The sequence below is a fragment of the Lacerta agilis genome, chromosome 6 (assembly GCF_009819535.1).
Source record: "Lacerta agilis isolate rLacAgi1 chromosome 6, rLacAgi1.pri, whole genome shotgun sequence".
In the NCBI taxonomy this organism is placed as follows: Eukaryota; Metazoa; Chordata; class Lepidosauria; order Squamata; family Lacertidae; genus Lacerta; species Lacerta agilis.
The window spans coordinates 94,749,102-94,771,095 of NC_046317.1; the positions used below are offsets into that span (position 1 = coordinate 94,749,102).

At 56.3% G+C, this 21,994-nt stretch overlaps 2 protein-coding genes across 2 annotated transcripts; one reads left to right on the top strand and one right to left on the bottom strand.

The window, feature by feature from the left end:
• The first annotated feature begins 1,421 nt into the window (after nucleotides 1-1,421).
• On the top strand, nucleotides 1,422-2,490 carry LOC117049205 (E3 ubiquitin-protein ligase RNF182-like). The gene has a single exon (XM_033153925.1). The coding sequence runs from the start codon at nucleotides 1,446-1,448 to the stop codon at nucleotides 2,211-2,213; it is 768 nt and encodes a 255-aa protein (XP_033009816.1). The 5' UTR covers nucleotides 1,422-1,445; the 3' UTR covers nucleotides 2,214-2,490.
• Nucleotides 2,491-11,038: 8,548 nt separating this feature from the next.
• On the bottom strand, nucleotides 11,039-19,804 carry LOC117049206 (ankyrin repeat domain-containing protein SOWAHC-like). The gene is made up of 11 exons (XM_033153926.1): nucleotides 19,550-19,804; nucleotides 18,074-18,248; nucleotides 17,116-17,184; nucleotides 16,699-16,800; nucleotides 15,507-15,518; nucleotides 13,802-13,804; nucleotides 12,933-13,019; nucleotides 12,512-12,514; nucleotides 12,161-12,233; nucleotides 11,925-12,014; nucleotides 11,039-11,337 (listed from the first exon to the last, which is right to left on the bottom strand). The coding sequence occupies exons 2-11, from the start codon at nucleotides 18,119-18,121 to the stop codon at nucleotides 11,135-11,137; spliced, it is 690 nt and encodes a 229-aa protein (XP_033009817.1). The 5' UTR covers nucleotides 18,122-18,248; nucleotides 19,550-19,804; the 3' UTR covers nucleotides 11,039-11,134.
• Nucleotides 19,805-21,994: the final 2,190 nt, after the last annotated feature.

Genomic DNA, 21,994 nt, shown 5'->3' on the forward strand with positions numbered 1-21,994 from the left:
GCCCAGGCACGTCTGGAGGGCCACAGGTGCCCCCCCCGGGCCGTTCTTGGCAGCAGCGGCAGCAGGTGAGGCGCTCTGCTTCTCAGCCAGCCTGGGCGCAATTGCGCGCTCGTGCCCACAGGCCAGCTGCGTCCCGCTCGGCAGCCCAGCCAAGACCGGGGGGGGCGGGCGCTCAGGCCATTGCTGGACGCCCAGCCGGAGGAGGCCGTGGTGCTCAGCAGCCTTTCCAAAGGCGTTAGGCGGATTCAGGGAGGAGGAGGAGGAGGAGGAAGACGAGAGGGCTCTCGATGGCGCCTCGCCAGGATGGCTCTGCCTGCCTCCACAGTGGAGGCCGGAATACCAGTTGCTGGAAGCCACAAGACAGGAGGGGAGAATGTCGCTCTTTGGCTCGGATCCTGCTTGCACTGGAATCCATCTAGTTGGCCCCAGTGAGAAGAGGATTGGGGACTAGATGGGCCCCCGCTTTGGCCTGATCCTGCAGGCTCTTCTTACGGCCTCCTGAGACAGCGCCCTGGTGCCCAGGCAGGAGCCTGGATGTGACCCAACCAGACTAGCGATGAGAAGGCTCAGGAGTAGAGACAAACCTGGGAAATAAAGAATATATTCCCACTTCAAAATATGCGCACCTTCCCAGAGTTTCTTCAAGGGGAGAAAAAGGACATTTTCCTTCGTATTTATTTATTGTAGTGTATTGACACCCCACCTTTTACTCCAAGGAGGTCAAGGTGGCGCACAGCCCCCCCCCCGCCTCCTAGTTTAATCCCCACAACAACCCTCTGGGGCAGGTGAGGCTGAGGCAGCGACTGGCCCCCAAGGTCACCCAGTGAGCTTCATTTCCAAATGGAAGATTTGAACCCTGATCTTAGTCTGACACTGTAACTATTATGCCACACTGGCACAGGGCAAGGTGGTGTTTTTGTTTTTTTTAAATAATATCTTATGCTGCTATTTCCTCCATTTTTAAAAAATAATAATGTTTTGATATAATAATGCTGCAAAATTCCTAGACCTAAGGGTTAATGGTAACAATCTGAGACCTGCCATGTCTTACAGGGATGCAGGCAGCAGCAGCTGCTGCTTTATACTGTGCAGTCTAGTGTAGTATTGTAGACACAGGCTGGCAGCAGCATTCCAGCGTTTCAGGCAGAGGGCATCCCCATGCCTGCCTGGAGATGCCAGGACCACTGGGGGCCGAGCCTATGCCCTTCTGCGTGCACAACAAACAGCAGGCTCGTCTTACGCTTTTATGGAACCTCCAAGCCCAGAGACAGTCTATCTGAGTCTCACCAGGGGAAAAGCAGGGAATATCATCTAGATTCTTAGGATGAGAACAGGTCGCATTGGGACGAGGCAGGGCATTGGCCTGACCCACCGGGGCTCTTCTAATCTTTTTGCTCTCTCTGCCCCCCACCCACCCAGCCAGACTCCCCTCCTCCAAGGCCGCCATGTCCCCTGGCAAGACCAAAGCGGGGGGCCCCCAGCCGCTGGTCTTCGCAGCCCACGAGATGGAGTGCAAGATCTGCTACGAGCGATTTGACGGCCGCGGCCGCCGCCCCAAACTGCTGAGCTGCCGCCACCGCGTCTGTGCCCGCTGCCTGCGCAAGATGGTGGAGGTGGGCGAGCCGCCCGGGACTCTCAGCTGCCCCTTCTGCCGCCAGGAGATGCCCCTGCCGCCGGACAGGGACGTGGGGCGCCTGCAGGACGACGGGCAGGTCCTGGCTTTGCTCAGCTGCCGCGAGAGGGCCCGGAAGCATGGAGGGGGCGCCAGGGGCGGTGGGGCGGCCCCCTCCCCGGAAGTGTTGCTGTGCCCCAGCGTCCTGGAGCCCTTTGCGGAGGGCGGGCACAGCTCCTCCTCGGACTGCCTGGTCATCACCCTCCTGGAGGTGCCCGAGGACATGGCGGCCCCCGAGGGCGTGGGGGTCCTGGATGTCATGCGCCTCTACCGCCCGCCCAGCCTGGCCTCGCTGCCCTGCTACGGCCCTCTGGGCAAGTGCCAGCCCTGTGCCACGTGGCGGGCCTTCCCGCGCTTCCTGGTGGGCGTCCTCTGCCTGGTCTACTTCAGCTCTCTGCCCTTTGGCATCTACCTCCTGCTGGTGGAGCGTCTCAACCTGGGCATCGTCCTGGTGAGCCTCGTGCCCTCCACCCTCATCCTCTGCGTCTTCTACAGCCTCTGCCAGTGCTTCTGCCACGAGATCTTCGACTTGCCTTCTTGAGTCGGGCCGTGGGGGAGAAGGGGAGATCTGGAGGGCAGGGGCCAATGCCAGCCACCCTGGAGCCTCCCACCAGCACCCAAGAGGCAACTCGCCCTCCCTGCCCTCCCCGAGTCTCGTGCCATTCCAACTGCCCTTCCTGGAAGCAGATTTCAGCAGCATTGCCCTCCTCTCCCTGCAACGGCCTGGTTGCGGTCCGGTTGCCAACCGAACCAAGGGCAGTGCCCGCCTCGGAAGAGAGCCCTCCCGTGTTTCAGAGCTGGAAAGGCAATGATGTGCTTCTTCATACTTGGACTGTTAGGATGGCGAAGGATTGGCCAAGCGTTCATGAGAACTAGCAACCTGGCTGTCCGATAAATTTATTTCTCTCCAAAGATATATTTCCTTTGCAAAGGCAAGAATGCCACAATTTCACACATAGATGCTCATGGAGATGTTTGTTTGTCAGAGATCTCGGTCCACAAATCATAAGATCTTCAAATCCGATTAATTCTGACAAAATTGGGAGTTCTCAAGTGCAACCACATTGAGGCAGCTGGATGATTTATAGCGGACAGGTTGTTCAAATTTATTGTTCATCGGCCCACTTCAGGAAGGAGCAGACAGTTCCATGGAGGAGGAAGAGGAGGGAGGGGCCTTTCAGTTGCTGTTGGCCACACGGCTGAGTAGAACCTCCATGTGCCAGGGCAGTGTTCCTGTGCACATCAGGCAGAAGAAGCCCATCGCCTCCCTGCCTCGCCCTTTCAGCTTCCAGAGCACGCTTTGAGGATGCTGAGCTGGAGGGGGTGCCTTGGTCTGATCCGGCCGCAGGGCTCTGCTGCTCTTTGGGAAAGCAGATTCAGCTCCTGTTGAGCAGCTGCCTTGTTGGTGGGGACCACGGGGGGACCCCCTCTGCCATGTGTCTCTAGTGGAACTAGGATTGGCAGGGGGACAGGATGTGGCCCCAAACCACTGAGCAACTGGGCCTGGGGGTGATGTGGGAACAGCCAACAGTCTTCTGCTGGCCACTGCAGCTTATATATTTATTTTATTTTATTTCTTGCATTTAGGGGCCCACGTTTTTCCTCCAAGGGGATCAAGGGGGCATATATGGTTCCCACCCACCCCCACCGTCACTTAATCCCCACAATCACCCTGTGAGGCAGGTCGGGCTGAGAGGCAGTGCGACTGGCCCCCAAGGTCACCCTGTGAGCTTCATGGCCGAAGTGGGGATTTGAACCCTGGTCTCTACCGGATTCTAGTCCGGCACTCGAACCCCTGTACCACATTGGTTCATCGCATGTCCTGCTGCGGCAACCTGCCAGCCCCTTGACGTAGAATCCTAGACTTGTATGGTTGGAAGGTATCTAAAAGGTCCACTAGTCCAGCCCCCTGCACACGGACATTTTTCCCAGAGAGGAGAGCACCCCACACCCAGTGGGTCCAGGGAGACAGGTGACCTCTTACAAACAGGGGAGGAGGTCATTTCAAAAGCCAGAGACTCTCCCTGCAAGTTCTGCAGAGCATGCTTAGCAACCTGCGGGCTCAAGGGGCAAGCCTGAAGGGGGGAAAGGGTGTCCCACCCAGGGGAGTCAGACCCCATGCCTTCATCACATCCTCCTCCCCCCGAGTGCTCAGTGCCAAGTCCTGGTCTACTCCTTTCGTTACACTCACCAATGGGTTAAAGGAAAAGCTGCTTATTTTGGTTTGCAAGTCCTGGCGCCTGGTTAAAAACTGGCAGAAGAAGAGCACCTCCTGTTGTCTGTGTCCTCCACTGGTTCAGAAATAAATGAAATGAAATGAAACTTGCCAGTATTGTAAGGCCGTTCTGCAAATCTATGGTGCAACCGAAATTCGGAGTAAAAAGTGTGCAGCTCCATTCGCTCGCCTCAACAGGGCTGGGAAAGGTTCGGGGAAAGGCCTCCAAAATTATCAAGGGGGTGGAGAGACTCCCCTATGAGGGACGGTGTTTGGGGTTTTAAAAGGCGAGTGAGAGATGCAAGTTTCTACAACGATGCCTTGCGTCGCGTGGGGAAAGTGGATGGAGAAACGTTTTGGGACATAAACGAAAAAGGAAGCGCTTCTTCCCAGAGTTAAATGGGGATTGCCAGGGCAATGGAGGGTGATTTAGGGAGCGGATATCCCTAAGCTGGAGAGCAGGCTTAGAGGAACCTGGAATTGCCATCACCCTTTCATCCAGTAGAGGCCACGCAGAGCTGGTTTTCTTTTTCCCCAGGGATGTTTGCAAAATTTCACTTCCTCCCTTTTGGTTTAACCCCACAAGCTGCTCTGTGTAGGGCACTTTTTAGCACCGACACAAGCTGTCAAAACAGATCCCCTTCATCGTCACACCTCAGGATGATAAAGCGTGCAACTTGGTCCTCTAAATTTGCACCTCTTCCAGAATCTAAACCGCTGCCGCCCCGCCAGAACCCGAGCCTGATGAGGAACGTTTGAAGGAGCTGGGCATGTTTAGCCTGGAAAAGAGGAGACTGAGAGGAGATATGAGAGCCACCTTCAGATGTCTCAAGGGCTGTCACATGGAAGAGGGAGCAAGCTTGGTCCCAAACGAATGGAATCCAAATTGCAACAAAAGAGATTCCAAATAACCACGAGGACTAACTTTCTGACGGTACAGGTTGTTCAGCAGTGGAATGGACTCTCTTGGAAGGTGGTGGATTCTCCTTCATTGCAGGTTTATAAGTAGAGTTTGGCCAGTCACTTCTCAAGGATTCTTGAGCTGTCATTCCTGCATCGCAGGGGCTGGACTAGTTGACCCTTGGGATCCCCTCTATTTCTATAATCCTAGGATTGTAGACTTGGAAGGAATCCCAGGGGTCATCCAGTCCAACCCTCTGCAATGCAGGACACAAAGCTAAAAAAATCCCTGGCAGGTGGCCACCCAAACGCTGCTTAAAAAACAAAAGGAGAGTCGACTATCCAAGCTACTTTCAACTGTTTTAACACGATGTTTCAATTATTGTAAGCCAAACAATAGCAGCTCTGATCTTCTGCTTCCCCACCAGCCAGACAAGCCTTTCCAGCGCTCCTCCTTCCCTAGCTGGACAAGGGGTGCTCCTCTCACCCCATTTGGATGCCCTGCTGCTCCTCAAAGAGCCCCCCTGCCGGGCTGGGTGCTGGTGGCCAGTTCAGCCACACACCAGATCTTGGGCTTGGCAGGAAGCTCAGCAGTGGCAGGTGGAGGAGAGGGAGGCAAGCCTTGCCACCGCCTGGCCTTCAGCCAAGGGGCCGCTGTTTCTGCCAGAGAGCCACTCTGTGCGAGCTTTGTCCTCGGCGGAGGGGTGCTGGGTGCTGCTCTTTCTGCGCCGGCCTCTCCCTCGCTGTCGTCCTCTTCCTCCTCAGCCTCTCCCTCGGCCTTCGGAACCCGGGGCGCCCAGCAAGCCCGGTTCTCCTTCTTGAGCCGCCGGCGGGCGTTGGCGAACCAGGTGGAGACCTGCGTCAGGCTCATCCTGCTGACGATTGCCAGCAGCACCTTCTCGCCCTTGCTGGGGTAGGGGTTCTTGGGGTGCTGGCCCAGCCAGGCTTTGAGGGCCGCCGTGCTCTCCCGGGAAGCGGCCGCCTTGCCCCGCGACGGGTCCTCGGGGGTGCCTGGCCGCAGGAGGGGCGAGTAGAGCAGGGGCGCCGGCCACAGCAGGGGGGGTCCGCCGGGCATCTCGCAGGGGGCAGAGACCTGGAGCACACAAAGGCAAGAGCGGCTGTGAGCAGCAGAGCCCCAAAACGACTCCGGGAAATGTTGGCTCCTCCGGTCTGCTCCGGCTCCCTGCATACTTCCCCACATTTCGGGAGGGCAAATTGTGGGACACCTGCACCCTTACCCCGCACCATCCTGCCACCCCTGTCACTCGCCTGCTCACGCCCACCCAGCCCCTCCCTTGCCTGCCTGTCCCCTGCCCCCTTCGCCTGGTGCCTCCTGCTGCCGCCACTGCAGCCTCCAACCCGAAGGCACTTTGGTCCCACCCTTTGGTGATTCCCAAAGCGATCCTGGAAGGCTCTCTGGTGCTCACCAGCACAACCCTGCTGACTCGTGCCAGGGTGCCAGTCTTAAACAGTTACAGGTAGGTAGCCGTGTTGGTCTGCCATAGTAAAATAAAAATTAAAAATAAAATCCTCCCAGTAGCACCTTAGAGACCAATTAAGTTTGTTTTTGGTATGAGCTTTCGTGTGTATCTGAAGAAGTGTGCATGCACACGAAAGCTCATGCCAAGAACAAACTTAGTTGGTCTCTAAGGTGCTACTGGGAGGATTTTTTAGATTTTTTATTTGGTCTTAAACTGTACATTCCTGGATCCAAGCCAAAGTCAGGAATGGCTTCTGTGACCAGGGATGCCCCGCTTAAAACGGGACACTTGTCCCTGCTGGAGGAAAGAAGTGTGTCTGGATCCCGGCTGAGTCAACGACAGAAGCGTCAGCCAGAAGCCTGCAGGGAAGAAAGAGCATGAATTGCAGCGTGCTTTAAATGTGGCCATGCAATGGAAACCTGGTCCACCCTGAAAGCGGAGGCAGCCAGAGAAAAGTTGTGGCGTTTGGGACGAATAAGAGGAGGCAGGATGGGAATTAATGGAAACTTTCTCTGCCCACCTGAGTGGTGGTCCACCTGTCCTGGAGGGCACCCCACTCCCCCTAAAGGATTTGGGGTGCTCTTGGGTCTAGCCTTGTCCCTGGGGCTGCAGCTGCCCTCAATGACCTCGGGGCCCTTTCATCAGCTTTGACCACTGGACCAACCCTGACTCTTACCAGGACAGAGGTAGTTCCGGTTATTCACACTCTGGCCACCTCCTGCTTGAGTGGGGCAGGCGGAGCTTTGTGGATGGTGCGTGCTGCCACCTTTGCTGAGGTCGAGAGGAGGGCACCGTGTCCCCGAGGGGCTTTGCTTCTTCAGCTCTGCCGCCTCCTCCTGTTTTCGGCTGCTATTTTTAGTTCCATCCCAACGTTTCTCCTGCCTCCCAGAGAAGGCCCCTTCCTCGTCTGGTTGAGAAGTCACCACAAAGACTCCCGCTCTGCAGATATTTTTAAACATCTCCAGACCGGAGAGAGGAGCGTCTGTCGTGCAGCCCAGGGCTGGGAGGAGCAGCTTTGAGCTGCGTCGGTCGATGCCAGCCTGCCCATTGCACCAGGCAGTGAGCGCTTGGCAGCCTGCGTTTCTTGTTGCCACGAGGGTGGCTTGCCTCCTCCTATTATAGCCCCTCAAATTGGGGGAACAAAGAGAATTAGGACAGAGAACATGAATCCCAGACAGAGGCGCGGCTCAGGAATGGGACACCCTCCCCATCCCTAAGAACTCATGAGAAAGATCTCTGGAGGAGGCCGGGATGGAGAGGAGGTTTGGGACAGACCTCTTGGTCTCTGGACGGGGGGGGGGGGTTTACAAGTTTGGGAGGATCAGTCTGGATGATGCCCTGACTCTTGTCCAGCTCTCGGGACCCTGTGTGTGTGTGGGGGGGGTAAAGGGTATGAGTGAAGCTTGCCCAACCGATGCCTTTGCCTGGGTAGTGGATCTGGCCGACCAGGAAAGCATTGCAATTAGCATAAGCAAAGAAGCTGCTCTGTGCCATCGGGCAAATGGCCATTGGTCTTTCCCTCCACCCCCTCGCCCAGCTGGAAGCTGGAGACACAGAGACATCTCCAAATATCTGAAGTGCTGTTCCATGCAGGACAGAGAAAGCTTGATTTTTTTCTGCCGACAAAAGGAGGACCAGGAAGAAGAGATTCAAATGACATGAAAGAGCCATTTGACAGAGGAGCCCCGTCTCGCTTGGAAGGTGGCAGACCAGGGTCAGCAAACCTTTTCAGCAGGGGGCTGAATCCACTGTCCCTCAGACCTTGTGGGGGGCCGGACTATATTTTTTTGGGGGGGGGTGGGATGAACGAATTACTATGCCCCACAAATAACTCAGAGATGCATTTTAAATAAAAGGACACATTCTACTCACGTAAAAACACACTGATTCCTGGAGGGTCTGAGGGCCGGATTGAGAAGGCGATTGGGCCAGATCCGGCCCCTGGGCCTTAGTTTGCCTACCCATGTTGTAGGTGTCCCCTTCCAACTCTACTGTTCTGTGATTCTATGAAGGGACCTCGTGAGGTCGTCTCCTGCAAGCCAGCCTGACCTCATCCTTGCCCCCAACCCACCTGGGATCTGGTGCCAGTGGCTGCCTGGCCTTTGTTGGACAACCTGCCCCCCTGGCTTCCCCAACGGCTGGCCCCATTGCTCACCCCCCCTGCTTGCTCTGCCTGCCTGCCTGCCACCTTCTACCCTGCGCAATATTCTCCCCAGAAGTTCCTTCTCCTCGTGCGCTTGGCATCCCCCAGCCACAGGTAAGCAGCTCCGTTGAGCACCTGCCTCAGAACTGATGGAGAAATAACACAGAGATTTGCCAGGTAGGAACACAGAGACATGGGATGCTGGCTTACATGGGTGTAGCCAGGATTTTTGTTGGGTGGGTGGACAGGCCTTTCATTAGGGGGTGGCAGAACCTCAGTTAACTATTTATTTTTATTGGTTTTTGGGGGCTACGCCCATGCTGCTTTACACTCAGACACTGGTCCAGCTTTCCCAGTATTGTCAACACTGGCTGGAAGGAGCTGTTTAGTTTTTCAGGCAGAGTTGCCTCCCAGCCCTGCTAGGAGCTGCCGTTGGGATTTGAACTCGGAACGCTTTGCCTGCAAGGCAGATGCTCCACCCGCTGAGCTGCAGCCCTTCCCCAAACTTAGGAGGGCACCGATGCCTGAAAAACCTTCATGGGCCTTGCATCTATTTCAGAAGGGCCAAAAGGAAGGAGTCCAGAATGGGCACATGGAAACAAAAACGTCAGACTGACACATACTGAAAGAACACCCTGCCGCTGGGTGTGGTGATTGCTGGCGCTGTTAAACAAGGATGAGAAAAGCAAGTGAATTCTTTTATGATTCAAGCAAGTGTGTCACTAGCTTGAGGGCTGCTGCTGGAAGAAGCAAAGCACATAGGATCTGAGTGGTCCTGGAAGCTTTTCAGCACCAAAAGTTACACCTCCTCCCGTGCGACCAAGAGAGGGAGAGAGAGAAGTGTGTTTGGCCCAGCCAGTCCCACCCATCTTTCAAGCCCCTTGCTCCCCTCAATGCAACACAGAACCCCCCGCTCCCTGCAGTCACTTACCGGCTGGGTGAAGAGCCCGAGGGGCGGCGGCTGCAGCAGGCTGTAGCAAGGGAGAGCAGGGTAGGCGCAGGGCAGGTGGGGCAGCATGGGGTGCCGTGGGGCAGGTGGGGCCCCCAGGGGACACCAAAAGCCCTCCGCATCCCCGTTGCCCGCAGGCGTCTCTTGGGAAGGTGCTGAGGCCATGCTGTGGCCAGAGTGGCTCTGGGGCGGGAGAGGCTGCGCTTGGGGGATTTATAGGGGCAGAGGGGTGAAGGGCAGCTGATTAGGGGCATTAGCCGACAACGGGCACAGCTGGGGTTTAAAGGGGCAGCGTCACGGTGCTGCAGTTGGAGGAGCCCAGCCTTGTGCCAGAAGCCGGATTCTGACTCGCCGGAGTGGCTGCCTTTGGCACACATCCTGCAGGGGTTTGGGGACACCCATCGCAGCCCCTCCCTGAGCTCGTGCCTGGGGTGGGGGGCTGCTCTCCTTCCCCTTAACAAACCTCTGGGTGCTCCAGGCCTGGAGAGGTGGACAGAGAACCTCGTTAGGACTGCAGTTCCCCTTCTAAGTCTCGGCTAAAGAGCATGCACAGAGTGCTACTCCCTCGTTGGTGGAACAGCTGCATCAGGGCCCCAACTGCGTCACATGGTGGTCATGGGTGCGATTCACTTCCAGGCCAATGAGAGGTGCAGGCTTCTGGTTCCCAAGGAGGTTTGGGCAGGTCCGTCTTCATGATGCGCTGCGTTCCTTCCAGTCCTTGGGGTCCTGGACGCATTGAGGGTTAGAATCTAATGGGGAATTCCATCCTTAAACTAGTCTATTTTATTTTGGTAAGACGATGTCCTTGTCTGGCCACTTAAGTGTCCTCATCCGCATCCCAAAAGAATGATGCAGGTTGCAGGAGCTGCAACTAAGGGACGGGGCCCTCCAGGAATAACAGGTGGGCCTTTCCTCCACCCCACCCCCCACCTAGCTGCCAGGGAGGAGAACAAGACCCTGAGAGTTGTGCAAGAGCCGAGCTGGAAGCTGGAGACCCAGAGACCAGCTTGTTCTGTGCTGGATCCAGAGCTGTGACGAATGGAGAAGCAAGATCTCCTAGAAGGGTGTTGATGCTGTGCCCCCCCCCATCCATCCTAAGCTCAGGCTGTATATGTGTGTAAGTAAAACCATATATCCTGAAGACACCACAGTCTCCGCTTACGTTCAAGGAAACCAAATCCTGGATAAGTTGCATTGAGGCCTGGAGTCCCTCATGGATTGGAGAGGCATGGAACAAGACACAGCCAGCCATGGAAGGAAGGGAGCTGGGGGGCTGGTTTCATTTATTTATCTGTTGCATTCATACCCCACCCTTTTCTCTTTCCCCCCAGTGTATTTTATTAAAGCTTCAAAGGAGGTATACAAAGATTAATACCAACTATAAAGTATCTTTTTAGAATACAAAAGGTAAAAAACCGATTAAATAAAAACAAATCCAAAGGAAGGAGAGAGAGAGAGAGAGAGAATGAGTGCTTTTGATTCTTCACCTGTCAGCTGTAATGTATATAAAAAGTTATTAAAACATTTGCTCCATTTATAGCATTTTCTGCACAGAGCTCAAGGTCCATTTCCCCCTCACAACAGCCCTGTGAGGTAGGCTAGGCTGAGAGGCAGCGACTGACTGTCGCTCCAGGAGCTTCATGGCCAAGTGGAATGACTTGAATCCTGGTCTCTCCCAGGTCCTGCTCCAATGCTCTAACCACTGCACCACCACTGCCTCTCCCTCAGAGAGAGGTGGTTGAGTCCAGGTGCCTCTATCTGTCTGTCTGTCTGTCTATCGAGAGAACTTGCGCACAGCCCGGTAGCTGCCTGGGGATGCCAGGTGCTGGGGGGTCTCCTGGGGCTCCTCCTCTTCCTCCTCTTCCGCCAAGTCGTTGGCCGAGCCCCATCTCCGCTGGGCTGGGTGGCTGCTCCTGGGCAAGAGGAGGCAGGCCAGCTTCCGGTTCCGGCTCCGCTCCCCCCGCATCGGGCTCAGCTCTGAGGAGACACCAGCAGACCCCCGGGGCCACACTCACACAGGTGGCAGAGTTGGAAGGGACCACCAAGGGTCATCTAGCCCAACCCCCGGTCACACCCCTCTCCCCATAGGCCCTTCCGCCAGGCAACCTAGAAGCTCTGGGAAGGGCAGGCTCTTGCTGCTGCATGGAGTGGGGGGCTGCAAGCCAGCTCGGGCTCCCCTTTAGCGCCCCCCTATTGTGGTCCCCTCCCCTCTCCCCTTTTCCACATGTAAACAGGGAGCAGAAAGGGACCCCTCCCCACTTAAGAACATCTGCAGAGCCTGGGAAGGCAACAAGCAGGATCCGAGCACAAGAGCCGCCCTCTCCCCTCCTGCAGTTTCCGGCAACTGGGAAGCAGGAGGATCAGCACTGCCCCCTCCTCTGTGAATTTGCCCCACCCTCTTTCAAAGCCATCCAGGTCGGGGGCCAGCCATGCCTCTTGTGGGAGGGAGTTCCGCGGTCTAACCAGGCGCTCCATGACGAAGGACTTCCTTTTGCCCATCCTGAACCGCCCTCCCTGTGGAGGCGCATGCAAAGGCAGGAAGGGGGGGGGCGCGCTGTTCTTACGGGGTGGGGTGGGGGCTCCCTCCGGGGTCTCCACGCAGAGGTAGTGCTTGGCCAGGCGGCCGCTGTAATCCCGGATGTCCTGGTTGGCACCTGCTGGGCGACAGGGAGCTGAGGTGCCATGGGGAGGAAGAAGCAGCCCCTGAGGAGGGCAGACCCCTTTGGCTCAGGAGCAGCCCCAGCAGGGCAGGCAGGGAGGGTCATAGATGATGTCGGGGGGGGGAACATGCCTTCCTCACCATGGGTCCAGATGAGCGACTCCATCAGCTGTCGGTGGCCGTGCAGAGCTGCAATGTGCAGTGGGGTGTAGCCCTGGTTGGGGGGCGGAAGGAGAACAGGCCCTGAGGCACCCGGCTCTGAAACAAATCCCCCCCCAAAAAACGTGCTTTGCCCAGTGGCCCCTCGCCCTCTGGCACCAAGATGTGTGACCTGCTACTTTATGGGGAGTGGGGGGTGCCACACCCGCCACCCAAACCCTCCCACCCCTGGGGGCCCCAGCAACCCTCCAGCAGGCTCAGCTCTTGGCTTGAGGGGGCCTTGCCCACCCACAAAGCAACGCACCCACAGGTCCAGCATATCTGAATACTCACCCCCTGTGTGTGTTCCAGGAGAAAAGGGGTGTGGGGGGGAATTGGGGGTGGAGAAAGAAGGATGGATAGATAGATAGATAGATTAATAAATAAAATATTTATACCCCACCCATCTGGCTGGGTTTGTGCAACCGTTGTGCGCCCCACCCTGCTCCCACTTGGGCCCCCATGTTAAGGGAAGCAGCTGCACACTGAAGCTGCAATTCTTACCCTGGAGGGTGCAGGACCGCCCCCCCCCAAAAAACACCTGTGGTGGTGCCCTTGTCTACTCACATGCTTCATGCAGAGGGGTCAGCATAGAAGGAGAAAAAAGGGGGCCATTTACAGGCACCCCAACACCTCCTCTCTCCCCAGGATACGGGGGGGGGGCAAGCCCGCCTTGCTGTGCAGCCCCCTTCTCCCAGCCCTGCAAGGGACTCACCGCTTTCATGTTGATGTCCGCCCCGGCCCCCAGGAGGAGGGTCACCAGCTCCTCCTTGCCATGCTTTGCTGCCCAGTGGAGGGCTGTCTGGGGGGAGAGCGCAGTGGGGTCACCAGGGGGGAGCCTTCCTCTCTTCCTCCCCCCACCCAGCAAGAGCAAGGGAGCCCTTCTTCTGCCCACCCACTGAACCTCCCAGGAGCAGGAAAGGCGGAGGCTTGCTTCACACTCCCAGCCGCATCAGCAGAGCCTCCGGATCAGGCCCCGGGACCCTCTTCTCACAGGAGCCAACCAGGGGCCCGTCAGGGGAACCCCACAAGCAGGGCCCTCCCCTGCAGAGCCATCCTCACTAGGAGCCTTTGAAAGCCTTCTGGTCCTCCGTGAATTTTGGCTGGGAGACCTGGAAGAGCAGCTCTGGGGCCTGGACTGACTCCAACTGCAAAAGCTGAGGCTGCTCAATAGACCCTTGGGCTGGGCTGGGCTTGGGGTTTTTCTGCTGGGGGACAGTTGTTGTTTTGTATCTTTACTTTGGATATTATGATTTATGTGAAGATGGTTTAACTTGGTTGTGCACTTTTGGGTATTTTATTTATTGTTCATGACTACTTCTGCCATGTTTGTATTTCCGCCCCCCCCCCCTTTGTAAGACGTCTCAAACACGGTTCTAACTATGGAAAGGTGGCATGCAAATGAAATGATGCACGCATGTCACTTTGTGCCATATCGGCGGGTGGCCTACACTTAATCCAGTGGGAGGGAGTTCCATGGTTTAACTCTGCAATGTGCAATGAAGGATTCTGGGGAAGAAAAGGAGGAGAAGGGGGCATTTAGGGGTAAGGGGAGGAAATTAGCAGCTGGGACGAAATACTTACGAACTGTGTCAGGTCAGGTCAGGTCAGGTAGCAGCAGCAGCGGCAGCAGCAACCGCGGGAGAGAAGCAGAGTCATTAAAATCCCCACCCAGGAGAGACTCCAGTTCCCAGGGAGAACGTCCCTCCCCCACAAACACAGACGAGTGGGAGGCTGTGGGGTGGGGGGTCACAAGCAGAGAGCACCCCAAACAGAAAGAGGGGCAGTGTGCCAGGCAGGCGGATGGCATTGGCGCTGGGTCTCAGGGACAGTGCCCATCAAGACGACAGACAGCCTGAGGCAGAAGGGACCCCCCCAGGGACCCCCCCCCAGAGCTACGCCAAGGCAACCTGACCCACTTGGGTCTAGACTTACCCCCTGAGCAGAGTGGCAGGAGAAGGGCCAGGTGGCAGATTTGGCAATGGGGGAGGGAAACAAAGAGAAGGGAGTGTTAGAGCCCTCTGAACATGTGCAGAGTGTCACACCCACAGCCGGCACTCACGCGCCAGGGGCTGCAGTAGGGATCCCCCCACCGGATGGCTGGGAGGTGGCAGTAGGAGGGTGGGGGGCAGAACCATTGCAAGGTGACTCCCTCCCACAAAGGGGCCCGAGAGGAGGAAGATGTGGAGGCCTGGGGGAGGAAGTCTGGCCCAACATGACCCTGCCGAGAGCCACACGGCTTAGAATTAAAGCACAAAGCGCCCCCCCCCCCCACCGTCTGGAATGGGGTCTCCCCCACCCCACCCCAGTCTGCAATGGAGACCCCATTCCAGGTGGGAGCACCTGCCTGAATGGGGCCCCGTTTGGCAGACTCACCCCCCATGGATCTTTCTAGCAGCCAATCTGGTGCTGAACCCTTTGCAGGGCAGAAGGCCCACAGCCTCAGCCCCCTTCCTGACCAGGTGAGGTGGTGGCTGGCGGGGGGCAACTGACCCGATTCTGCACTCTCCAGGTGAGGGAGGGCTGGCTGGCTGATCCAGGACCGCCGAAGCTCCATTTGCGTGGACTCAGCCCCCGTCCCAAAGAAGAACACGAGAAGAGGCTGCAGGATCAGGCCAGTGGCCCACCTGGTCCAGCATCCTGTTCTCACAGGGGCCAGTGTATGGGCAATCTATCCGGAAGATAATTGTATTTTGAGGAGACAGCGCTCTAACATGGTTCCCTTCCTGCCTCTCTATCTCTTGTTCAGCTCTTGATGGCTGAACGCAGCCTTTTAGGGCCCTAATCTGTAAGAAGGGAAGGAAGTGATATCTCTGGGTACCTTCTTTGGATGTTAGACATTGTTTGAAGAAAGTAAGGCATTGAGAGAGGTGGCTAATAAATCATCTGTACATAGCTAGTAGCATGTAGTCGTAGGCAGTCAGGCGAGCCATGCAGGCTAACAGGTTAGCTATCTATCAATTGGATGGTTTGCGTATAGTTTTTAGAAGCTTGTGCATCAACTGATCCATCGCAGGGCCGTGCAAACCGAGACTGCCTGGGGGAGTCGCTTGGCCACTTCTTGGGGGCTTCCCAGTGGCAGATCGAAGTGCTTGCTTGGTAATGTGTATAATGCTTGCTGTTTAGAACAAAATCTTTAATCTTCTCTCTCACTTGTGTTTGGCTGAATCTCATTTCAAAAGAACCACCTTGCGTTTGGCAAGACAGCCAGCCAGACGCCCGTTGTGAGAAACCATCAAGCTGGGTCTGAGCCCCAGAGCACAAGATCAAGGACGGTGTTCACACTCACCGAGGTGAAATCCTGGAAGCAGCAGCAGCAGCGTCAAGGGAGGGAGAGAAAAGAGAGGCTCAAGTCAGCAGCGGGAGGGGGGCAAGCGCTGGGGAGCCCCTTCGGAGGCAGGGCGATCCTAGAGGCCGACTGGGGTGCCCTGTGCAAGGCCAAAACTCAGTGACCCCTGCCTCTCCCAATTGTAATAAGAATATCAAGGTCATATATATAATAATAATTGTTCATAAGCGTACCAAGCAAAAATGTACATGAATACAGTATATAGGCCACATACATAGGAAGACAGGCCTGAAAACCATTTTTCACTCCCCAACTGACAAAATGTTTGTCTGCAAGGAAGGAGGGGGCGAGGGAACATTCCCATTGTCTCAGGAATCACAGTGATTACCATCTCAAAGGAATGGCCAGGCTACTCAGAAAAGGCAATCAGAGAAGGCATTATCACATAAACTGGCAGACAGAAGGTAAACAAGGGCACTCAGATTTCTGTTGCAATCTGTTGGAGACCGCCTTTTTGTGTGATTTTCGAGAATTTTCGATTTTGTTTTGACTATGGCAGACCAACACGGCTACCCACCTGTAACTTTTTGTGTGATGTAGGTGTGATGTATCTGGGGTGGGTGGGTAGGCTTTGGGCTGCTCCTTTGTTCTAGGTCCTTCCCTGCTCTCCCGTGTGTGGGGGAAAGTACCCTGTTGCAACAGCTTTAATAAAGATCAGGCTTACTAGCTGCTTTGCTTCTCAATCTTCTCTGGTTGGCCTCTGTTATTCTCTCCTACCGATGGAGAACCTGCAAAGGACTCTGCGAGGGCTTTTGTGTACCCCATAAGGGAATAAGCGCAGATTTTGTTGACTACACCTTCTGCTCAATTCATTACGGCAGAGTTGCAACGCCCTGCAGCACCTCCCAAGCTCAGCACTCAGAGCAGGGGAACCAGTCGCGCTGCCCTAAATCCGCCTCTGGCACCTCCATCCCCCCCCCCCATCTAAGAGCAAGCCCTCCTTGGCAGAGGGAGGGGATGTTGGATGCCCGGGGCAAACCTGCCCCTTCCTTGCAGGCCTTTGGACTCTCTGAAGCCGGACGTCCAGGCCTCAAGTCTTGCTCTCTCGCTTGGCTCTCCCTCCCTTCGAAGCAGGCTGGGCTGGCAAAGCTGGGCACTGACTCCGAGGGGCCCAGCTGCCGGGCGATCTTACCTTCTTGGAGGCGAGGCTGGGGTCCTGCTGGAGCAGGTGGCTGAGGGTGGCCACGTGGCCCCCGGCTGCCGCCTGCAGCCACTCCTTCTCCAGGGGCTCCAGCTGGAAGGAGAAAGACCCTCTCTCAGTCTTACCACTCATTTCTTAGGTTTTCTGTATGTTTTGATTGTGTTGCCTTTATGGATTTGTGTTGTAAGCCATTGCCTTAATCCACCAGTCCCCTCCTCTTGCAGGATCTCCACCAGCCCCACACAGAGTCCCCTGTCTTCTCCCCAGAAGCAGCTCACCCCATTGCATTGGGGATCAAGCCCACCTCTGCCTAGTGTACCCCCCGCTGCTGCACCGGTCTCTGCCCCACACTGAGCCCAGCACCTGACCCCTTTCTGGCCCCGTCTGTCACCAGCCCCCATCACTCACCGCCACTGGGCTGGGGACCCCCGGGCCATTGCCACCCCCATCGTCTGCACCATCTCGGTCCGACTCGGGCTGCAATGGGGAAAGAGATGAGGGAGTGGGGCACAGGTGCTGAGTTGCCACCTACCCACCCCAAACAGAGCTCTCCTGCCCAGAGGTGCCACCCCAGTCCTGGGTGCCCTGCGCCTGCTCCCTGCGTGGAGGCAGACTCCCTTATCCGCCATGATCCTATTAACACGAGAAAGTGATTGCCGCCCGCGAGCGGCTAAGGAGCTTATGAGAGGAGCTGAGCTGGAAAGAGGCAGGCTGAAGGCCAGGGGGTGCTCAGTCCTGGTCCTGAGCACCATCCTGCCTGCCTGCCTGCCAGGCCCTTTCCCTTTCTCCAGGCTGGGACCCCAGGTAGGGGGGCAGTCCAGCACCCGCTCAGCAGGACCTTAGCCCTTCCGTTGTCATACAGTGGCCAACCCAAAGGAACCAGGACTCAAGCACAAGAGCAGCCCTCTCTCCTCCTGAAGCTTCCATGAGAATTTATGGAGCTGGCTTGCTTTCTCCTGCTCCGGAGGGCAGGACTTGAACCAACCAATTCAAATTCAGGTTAAACATTAGGAAGATGGTAAGAGCTGTTTGACAGTGGAACAGACTCTCTCGGAAGGTGGTGGTGGACTCTCCTTCCTTGGAGGTTTTTCAGCAGAAGGTGGATGGCCATCTCACATGGATGCTTAGCTGAGATGGCTGCATTGCAGAGGGTTGGACCAGATGACCCTTGGTGTCCCTTCCAACTCTACCAATCTATAGTTTGGGGCCTTTGGCAACATGCAACCTCTGATTTAGTGAGTGTCTTGGCAGAGCAAGCAGCCATCCTCATCCCACAGATATGAGGCAAGCCCACCGCAGCTCCTTCCCCAGTTACCCGCTTTCAGTCCCTGAGGACTAGCAGCACCAGAAACCCCAGGAAACCCACCGGTGCCCCATCATCGCAGACAGTGACCAGGATCTGAGGGGCTGACATGTCTCGCCAGCACAGAGACTCTCAGAAGTCCCACAGCAACTGGACGGCTGGACAGATGTCCCACTGGGGGCTGGTCTTCTGTGCCGCCCTCCCACTTTGGAACAGTCTCCACAGTAAGACTCTTCTCCTGCAAAACAAAACAGCTTTTCTAGCAAGACCCTCTTAGCTGTCCCCGGGCACAAATTTGCTATGCAGTTAAGACCGCCCAGCTCTCTTTCCTGTATTGACAAACATTTATTTCAATACTTCATTTGTGGATTATGGGGATTTCTACCTAATCAGGGTGTTACCCAAAACAAACAAATAAATTGTGCCAGAATGTGGCATTTGGGTACTCGGGTGTTCATCCATTTTTAGTCTATGGCTACTTTAACTTTCTGAAAGTTTTAAATTACTGTTTGTTATTTTTTTCCTTATTGATAATTTTACCATTTTCTTGTGAACTGCTCTGAGCTTTTCTTTTCCAGCTGAGCATTGTACAGACTTTACGAGCTAAATAAAATATAGAAAGAAGGCTGGGAGGGTTCACAAGTGCACCTGTGAATCAGGTTCATGGATGGGATAATCAGAAGGGGGAGGGGAGGGAGAAGGAAGTCTCCTCATCTAGTGGAGCATCCTGTTTTTGTCAGCAGCGGAGGAGGGCAGGGGCCATCACAGCTCAGCTGCAAAGCATCCATCTCTGCTTGCAGGCGGCCTGGGAAGGATTCAACCCCCAATGGCAGCATCTCCAGGGAGAGCCAGCAGGGGAGACCCCTGCCTGCTGCCACCCCCCACTGCCAGTCGTTAGACAAAGGACTGACTTGCTACAAGGCAGCGTTTTATGTTCCCACTGCTTCAACCCTTTACTCAGAATAATGAGGACTAGAATCTTTGCTTACTTTGGGGGGAAAGAGTCATAGTTCAGGAGTAGAGCGAATGCTTTGCACGCAGGAGGTTCAATCATTTCCAGGCAGGGCTGGGGAAGAGGCCCTGTCGGAAAACCTGCGGCCCCTCTTGAGAGGTGGTGGCTGCCTTCAAACTTGGCAACAGGCAGTCAGTTTCCTTTCCCTGCACTGAGGGTGGAGGGGGGGGCGGAGAGAGAGAGAGAGCGAGTCCCTTCCCCATCCTACGTGCTCCAGCCCAGGCCGGCAGCTCCCGGACCCCGTTCACCGCCCCTAATGCCGCTCTGGGGCGGAGCGCAGCAAGAGGCGCAGCGCCGGAGCGCACAAGACGCAGGCAGGCAGGGCGCTCGCTCCGTCCATCTCCCGCCGCCGCCTTTCGGCCCCGCGTGCCAAGCCCCCCTCCCCGCGCTGTTCTCCCGTCGGGCAGTCTCAGCAGGCAGCTGTTCACCGCGGGAGGAGGAGCGGGTCCATAGCGGCGCCGTCGAGCCTGGGGCGCGCCGCTTGGCTCCTGGATCCCGCCGAATCAATATTAAGAAGAGTAACGCACCCGCTTATGGCGTCTCCCGGGAAGGTCCCTCCGTCGATGAGGGGCACGAGGAGGTTGGCAGGGTGGCGGCGACTTCCCGGCCCTTTTCCCCGCCCGTCGGGGCGCTTCCCGGAGGAGCGTCACGCCGGAGCGGCGCATCCACCACAGGATCCAGCAGGCGGCGCTTCCAAACTCCCGGGAGCCTCCTCCTCCTCCCGGTGCCGCCGGTTGCGAAATCCCAAATCCACTCCCGACGGCCTCCAGGGCGGGGCGGCGGGACGAAAACGCGCGAGGCCTTTCCGTTCCCGGTCTCCTTTCCGTCCGCTCGGACGGGCGCTGGTCTCGGCGCTGGCCGCGGCCCGCCTGCGCAAAGGCTTCCCGGCCTGGAGAGATTGGGACGGGGTTGGAGGTGACACCCCGCACACACACACCCCACCCGTGAAGGGCGGGACGAGAAAAAAATGTCCGCTTGAACCCAGCGCATTCCCGGGCACCGTCCGGCTACGAAAGTGCCGGTGTCGCTGCCCCGAGGAGATCCCAGTAGAACTTAGGACGGCGCAGGAGAACCAACGCGCCTGAAGGGCTTCTAAAGCGCACGCTGGGGGGACCCTGAGTGGGAAGGAAAGCTGCCCCCCTACCCGGTTGCATGTGCCTTGGGTGGAGGACATGAAAGCAGAGTCCTACATGCCCTGGGGTTACACAGAGGAGGGCAAGGCGGGCATTGCTGGGCGCGGGGAGGGTTGCCACAAGAGAAAAGGAAACTGCCCAGATACCCAGTTTAGAGCGCTGGCCCTTTAAGTGCCCTTTAGTCTAGGGGGGAGGCGGGGGCATTAGCCAGGAATGATGGGAGCTGTAGTCCAGCAAGATCTGTAGGCTCAGAAGTTTGTAAAATTACGCGAGGCAGGAATGGATGGAGAAGTTTTCTTGCCTCTCTCCTAACACTAGAACTCCTGAAGGGTGGAAGATTCTGGGCGGATACAAAGGAAGTCCTTTCTGCAGTGCATAAACTGAGGAACCCCCTGCTGCAGGAGGGAGGCAGAGAGCTCTAAAAGAGGATGAGAGCAGCAAGATGGCTTTGCTCTGCCTCCACAGCCACAGGCAGCCATGCTTCTGAATGCCAGGGGAGGGGATTGTGCTCAGGTCCTGCTTGCATCTGGTTGGCCATTGTGACAACAGCAGGCTGGGCTACATGAGCCGCTTAAGGATCCCTGGATGGTCAAGTCCAGTCAAAGGCGACTATGGGGATGCAGCGCTCATCTCGCTTTCAGGCCAAGGGAGCCGGTGTTTGTCCACAGACAGCTTTCCAGGTCATGTGGTTAGGAGGACTAAACCGCTTCTGGCGCAATGGAACACACTGACGGAAACCAGAGTGCATGGAAATGCCATTTAGCTTCCCGCCACAGTGGTACCTATTTATCTACTTGCACTGCCATGCTTTCGAACTGCTAGGTTGGCAGAAGCTGGGACAGAGCAACGGGAGCTCACCCCGTCACGGGGATTCAAACCGCCTACCTTCTGATCAGCAAGTTCTTTGGAGGTCTTTAAGTGGAGGCTTGACAGCCATCTGTCAGGAATGCTTTGATGGTGTTTCCTGCTTGGCAGGGGGTTGGACTGGATGGCCCTTGGGGTCTCTTCCAACTCTAGGATTCTAAGTCCAAGAGGCTCAGTGGTTTAGACCACAGCGCCACCCACATCCCTTATACATGAGCCACTGGCCTGATTCAGCCATCTCTGCTTAGGGTATGTGTGCTCAGGAGTTCCCTACAGGGATGGGACCCAGAACCTTCTCCTGCGTACAAGGCTAACCACCTTTTACAAGAGCTATGCCAAGGCCCTTCCTCCTGGCCCAAGCTGGCTTTCCCAGACTCCTCCAGCACTTGGCAGATTTGGAGGAAGCCTCTCCACCCAACACCCATTCACTGCTCCTTCACACCCACAGACATGGCTGTTCCACGCCTGCTCCTTTTTCAACCTTTCTGAATGGGACTGACTCTCCCTCGATCAGGCGGCAGCAGGGACTCAACCCACATCTCTGAGCTGGAGCATGCAGCAGGGAGAAAATGTGCATCACCTCCAAGTTTCTAGTCCTCAAGGCACACGCAGGCACACAAGCTCTCCAGGGGCACAAGAGTCCATAAATAGCCACAAGGGTGCATGTACTTCTTGTAAGAATTATAAGGTGTCATAAATAAAATGTACGCTCATAAGTGCATTTGTGATGTTCTATCAATTGTGACGAGATGGTTGGACAGTGAAGCTACCAACATGAATTTGACGAAACTCCGGGAGGCAGTGGAAGACGGGAGTGCCTGGTGTGCTCTGGTCCATGGGGTCACGAAGAGTCGGACACGACTAAATGACTAAACAACAACATCAGTTCCAGTTACAGGTAGGGAGCCGTGTTGGTCTGCCATAGTCAAAACAAAATGAAATAAAAAATTCCTTCCAGTAGCACCTTAGAGACCA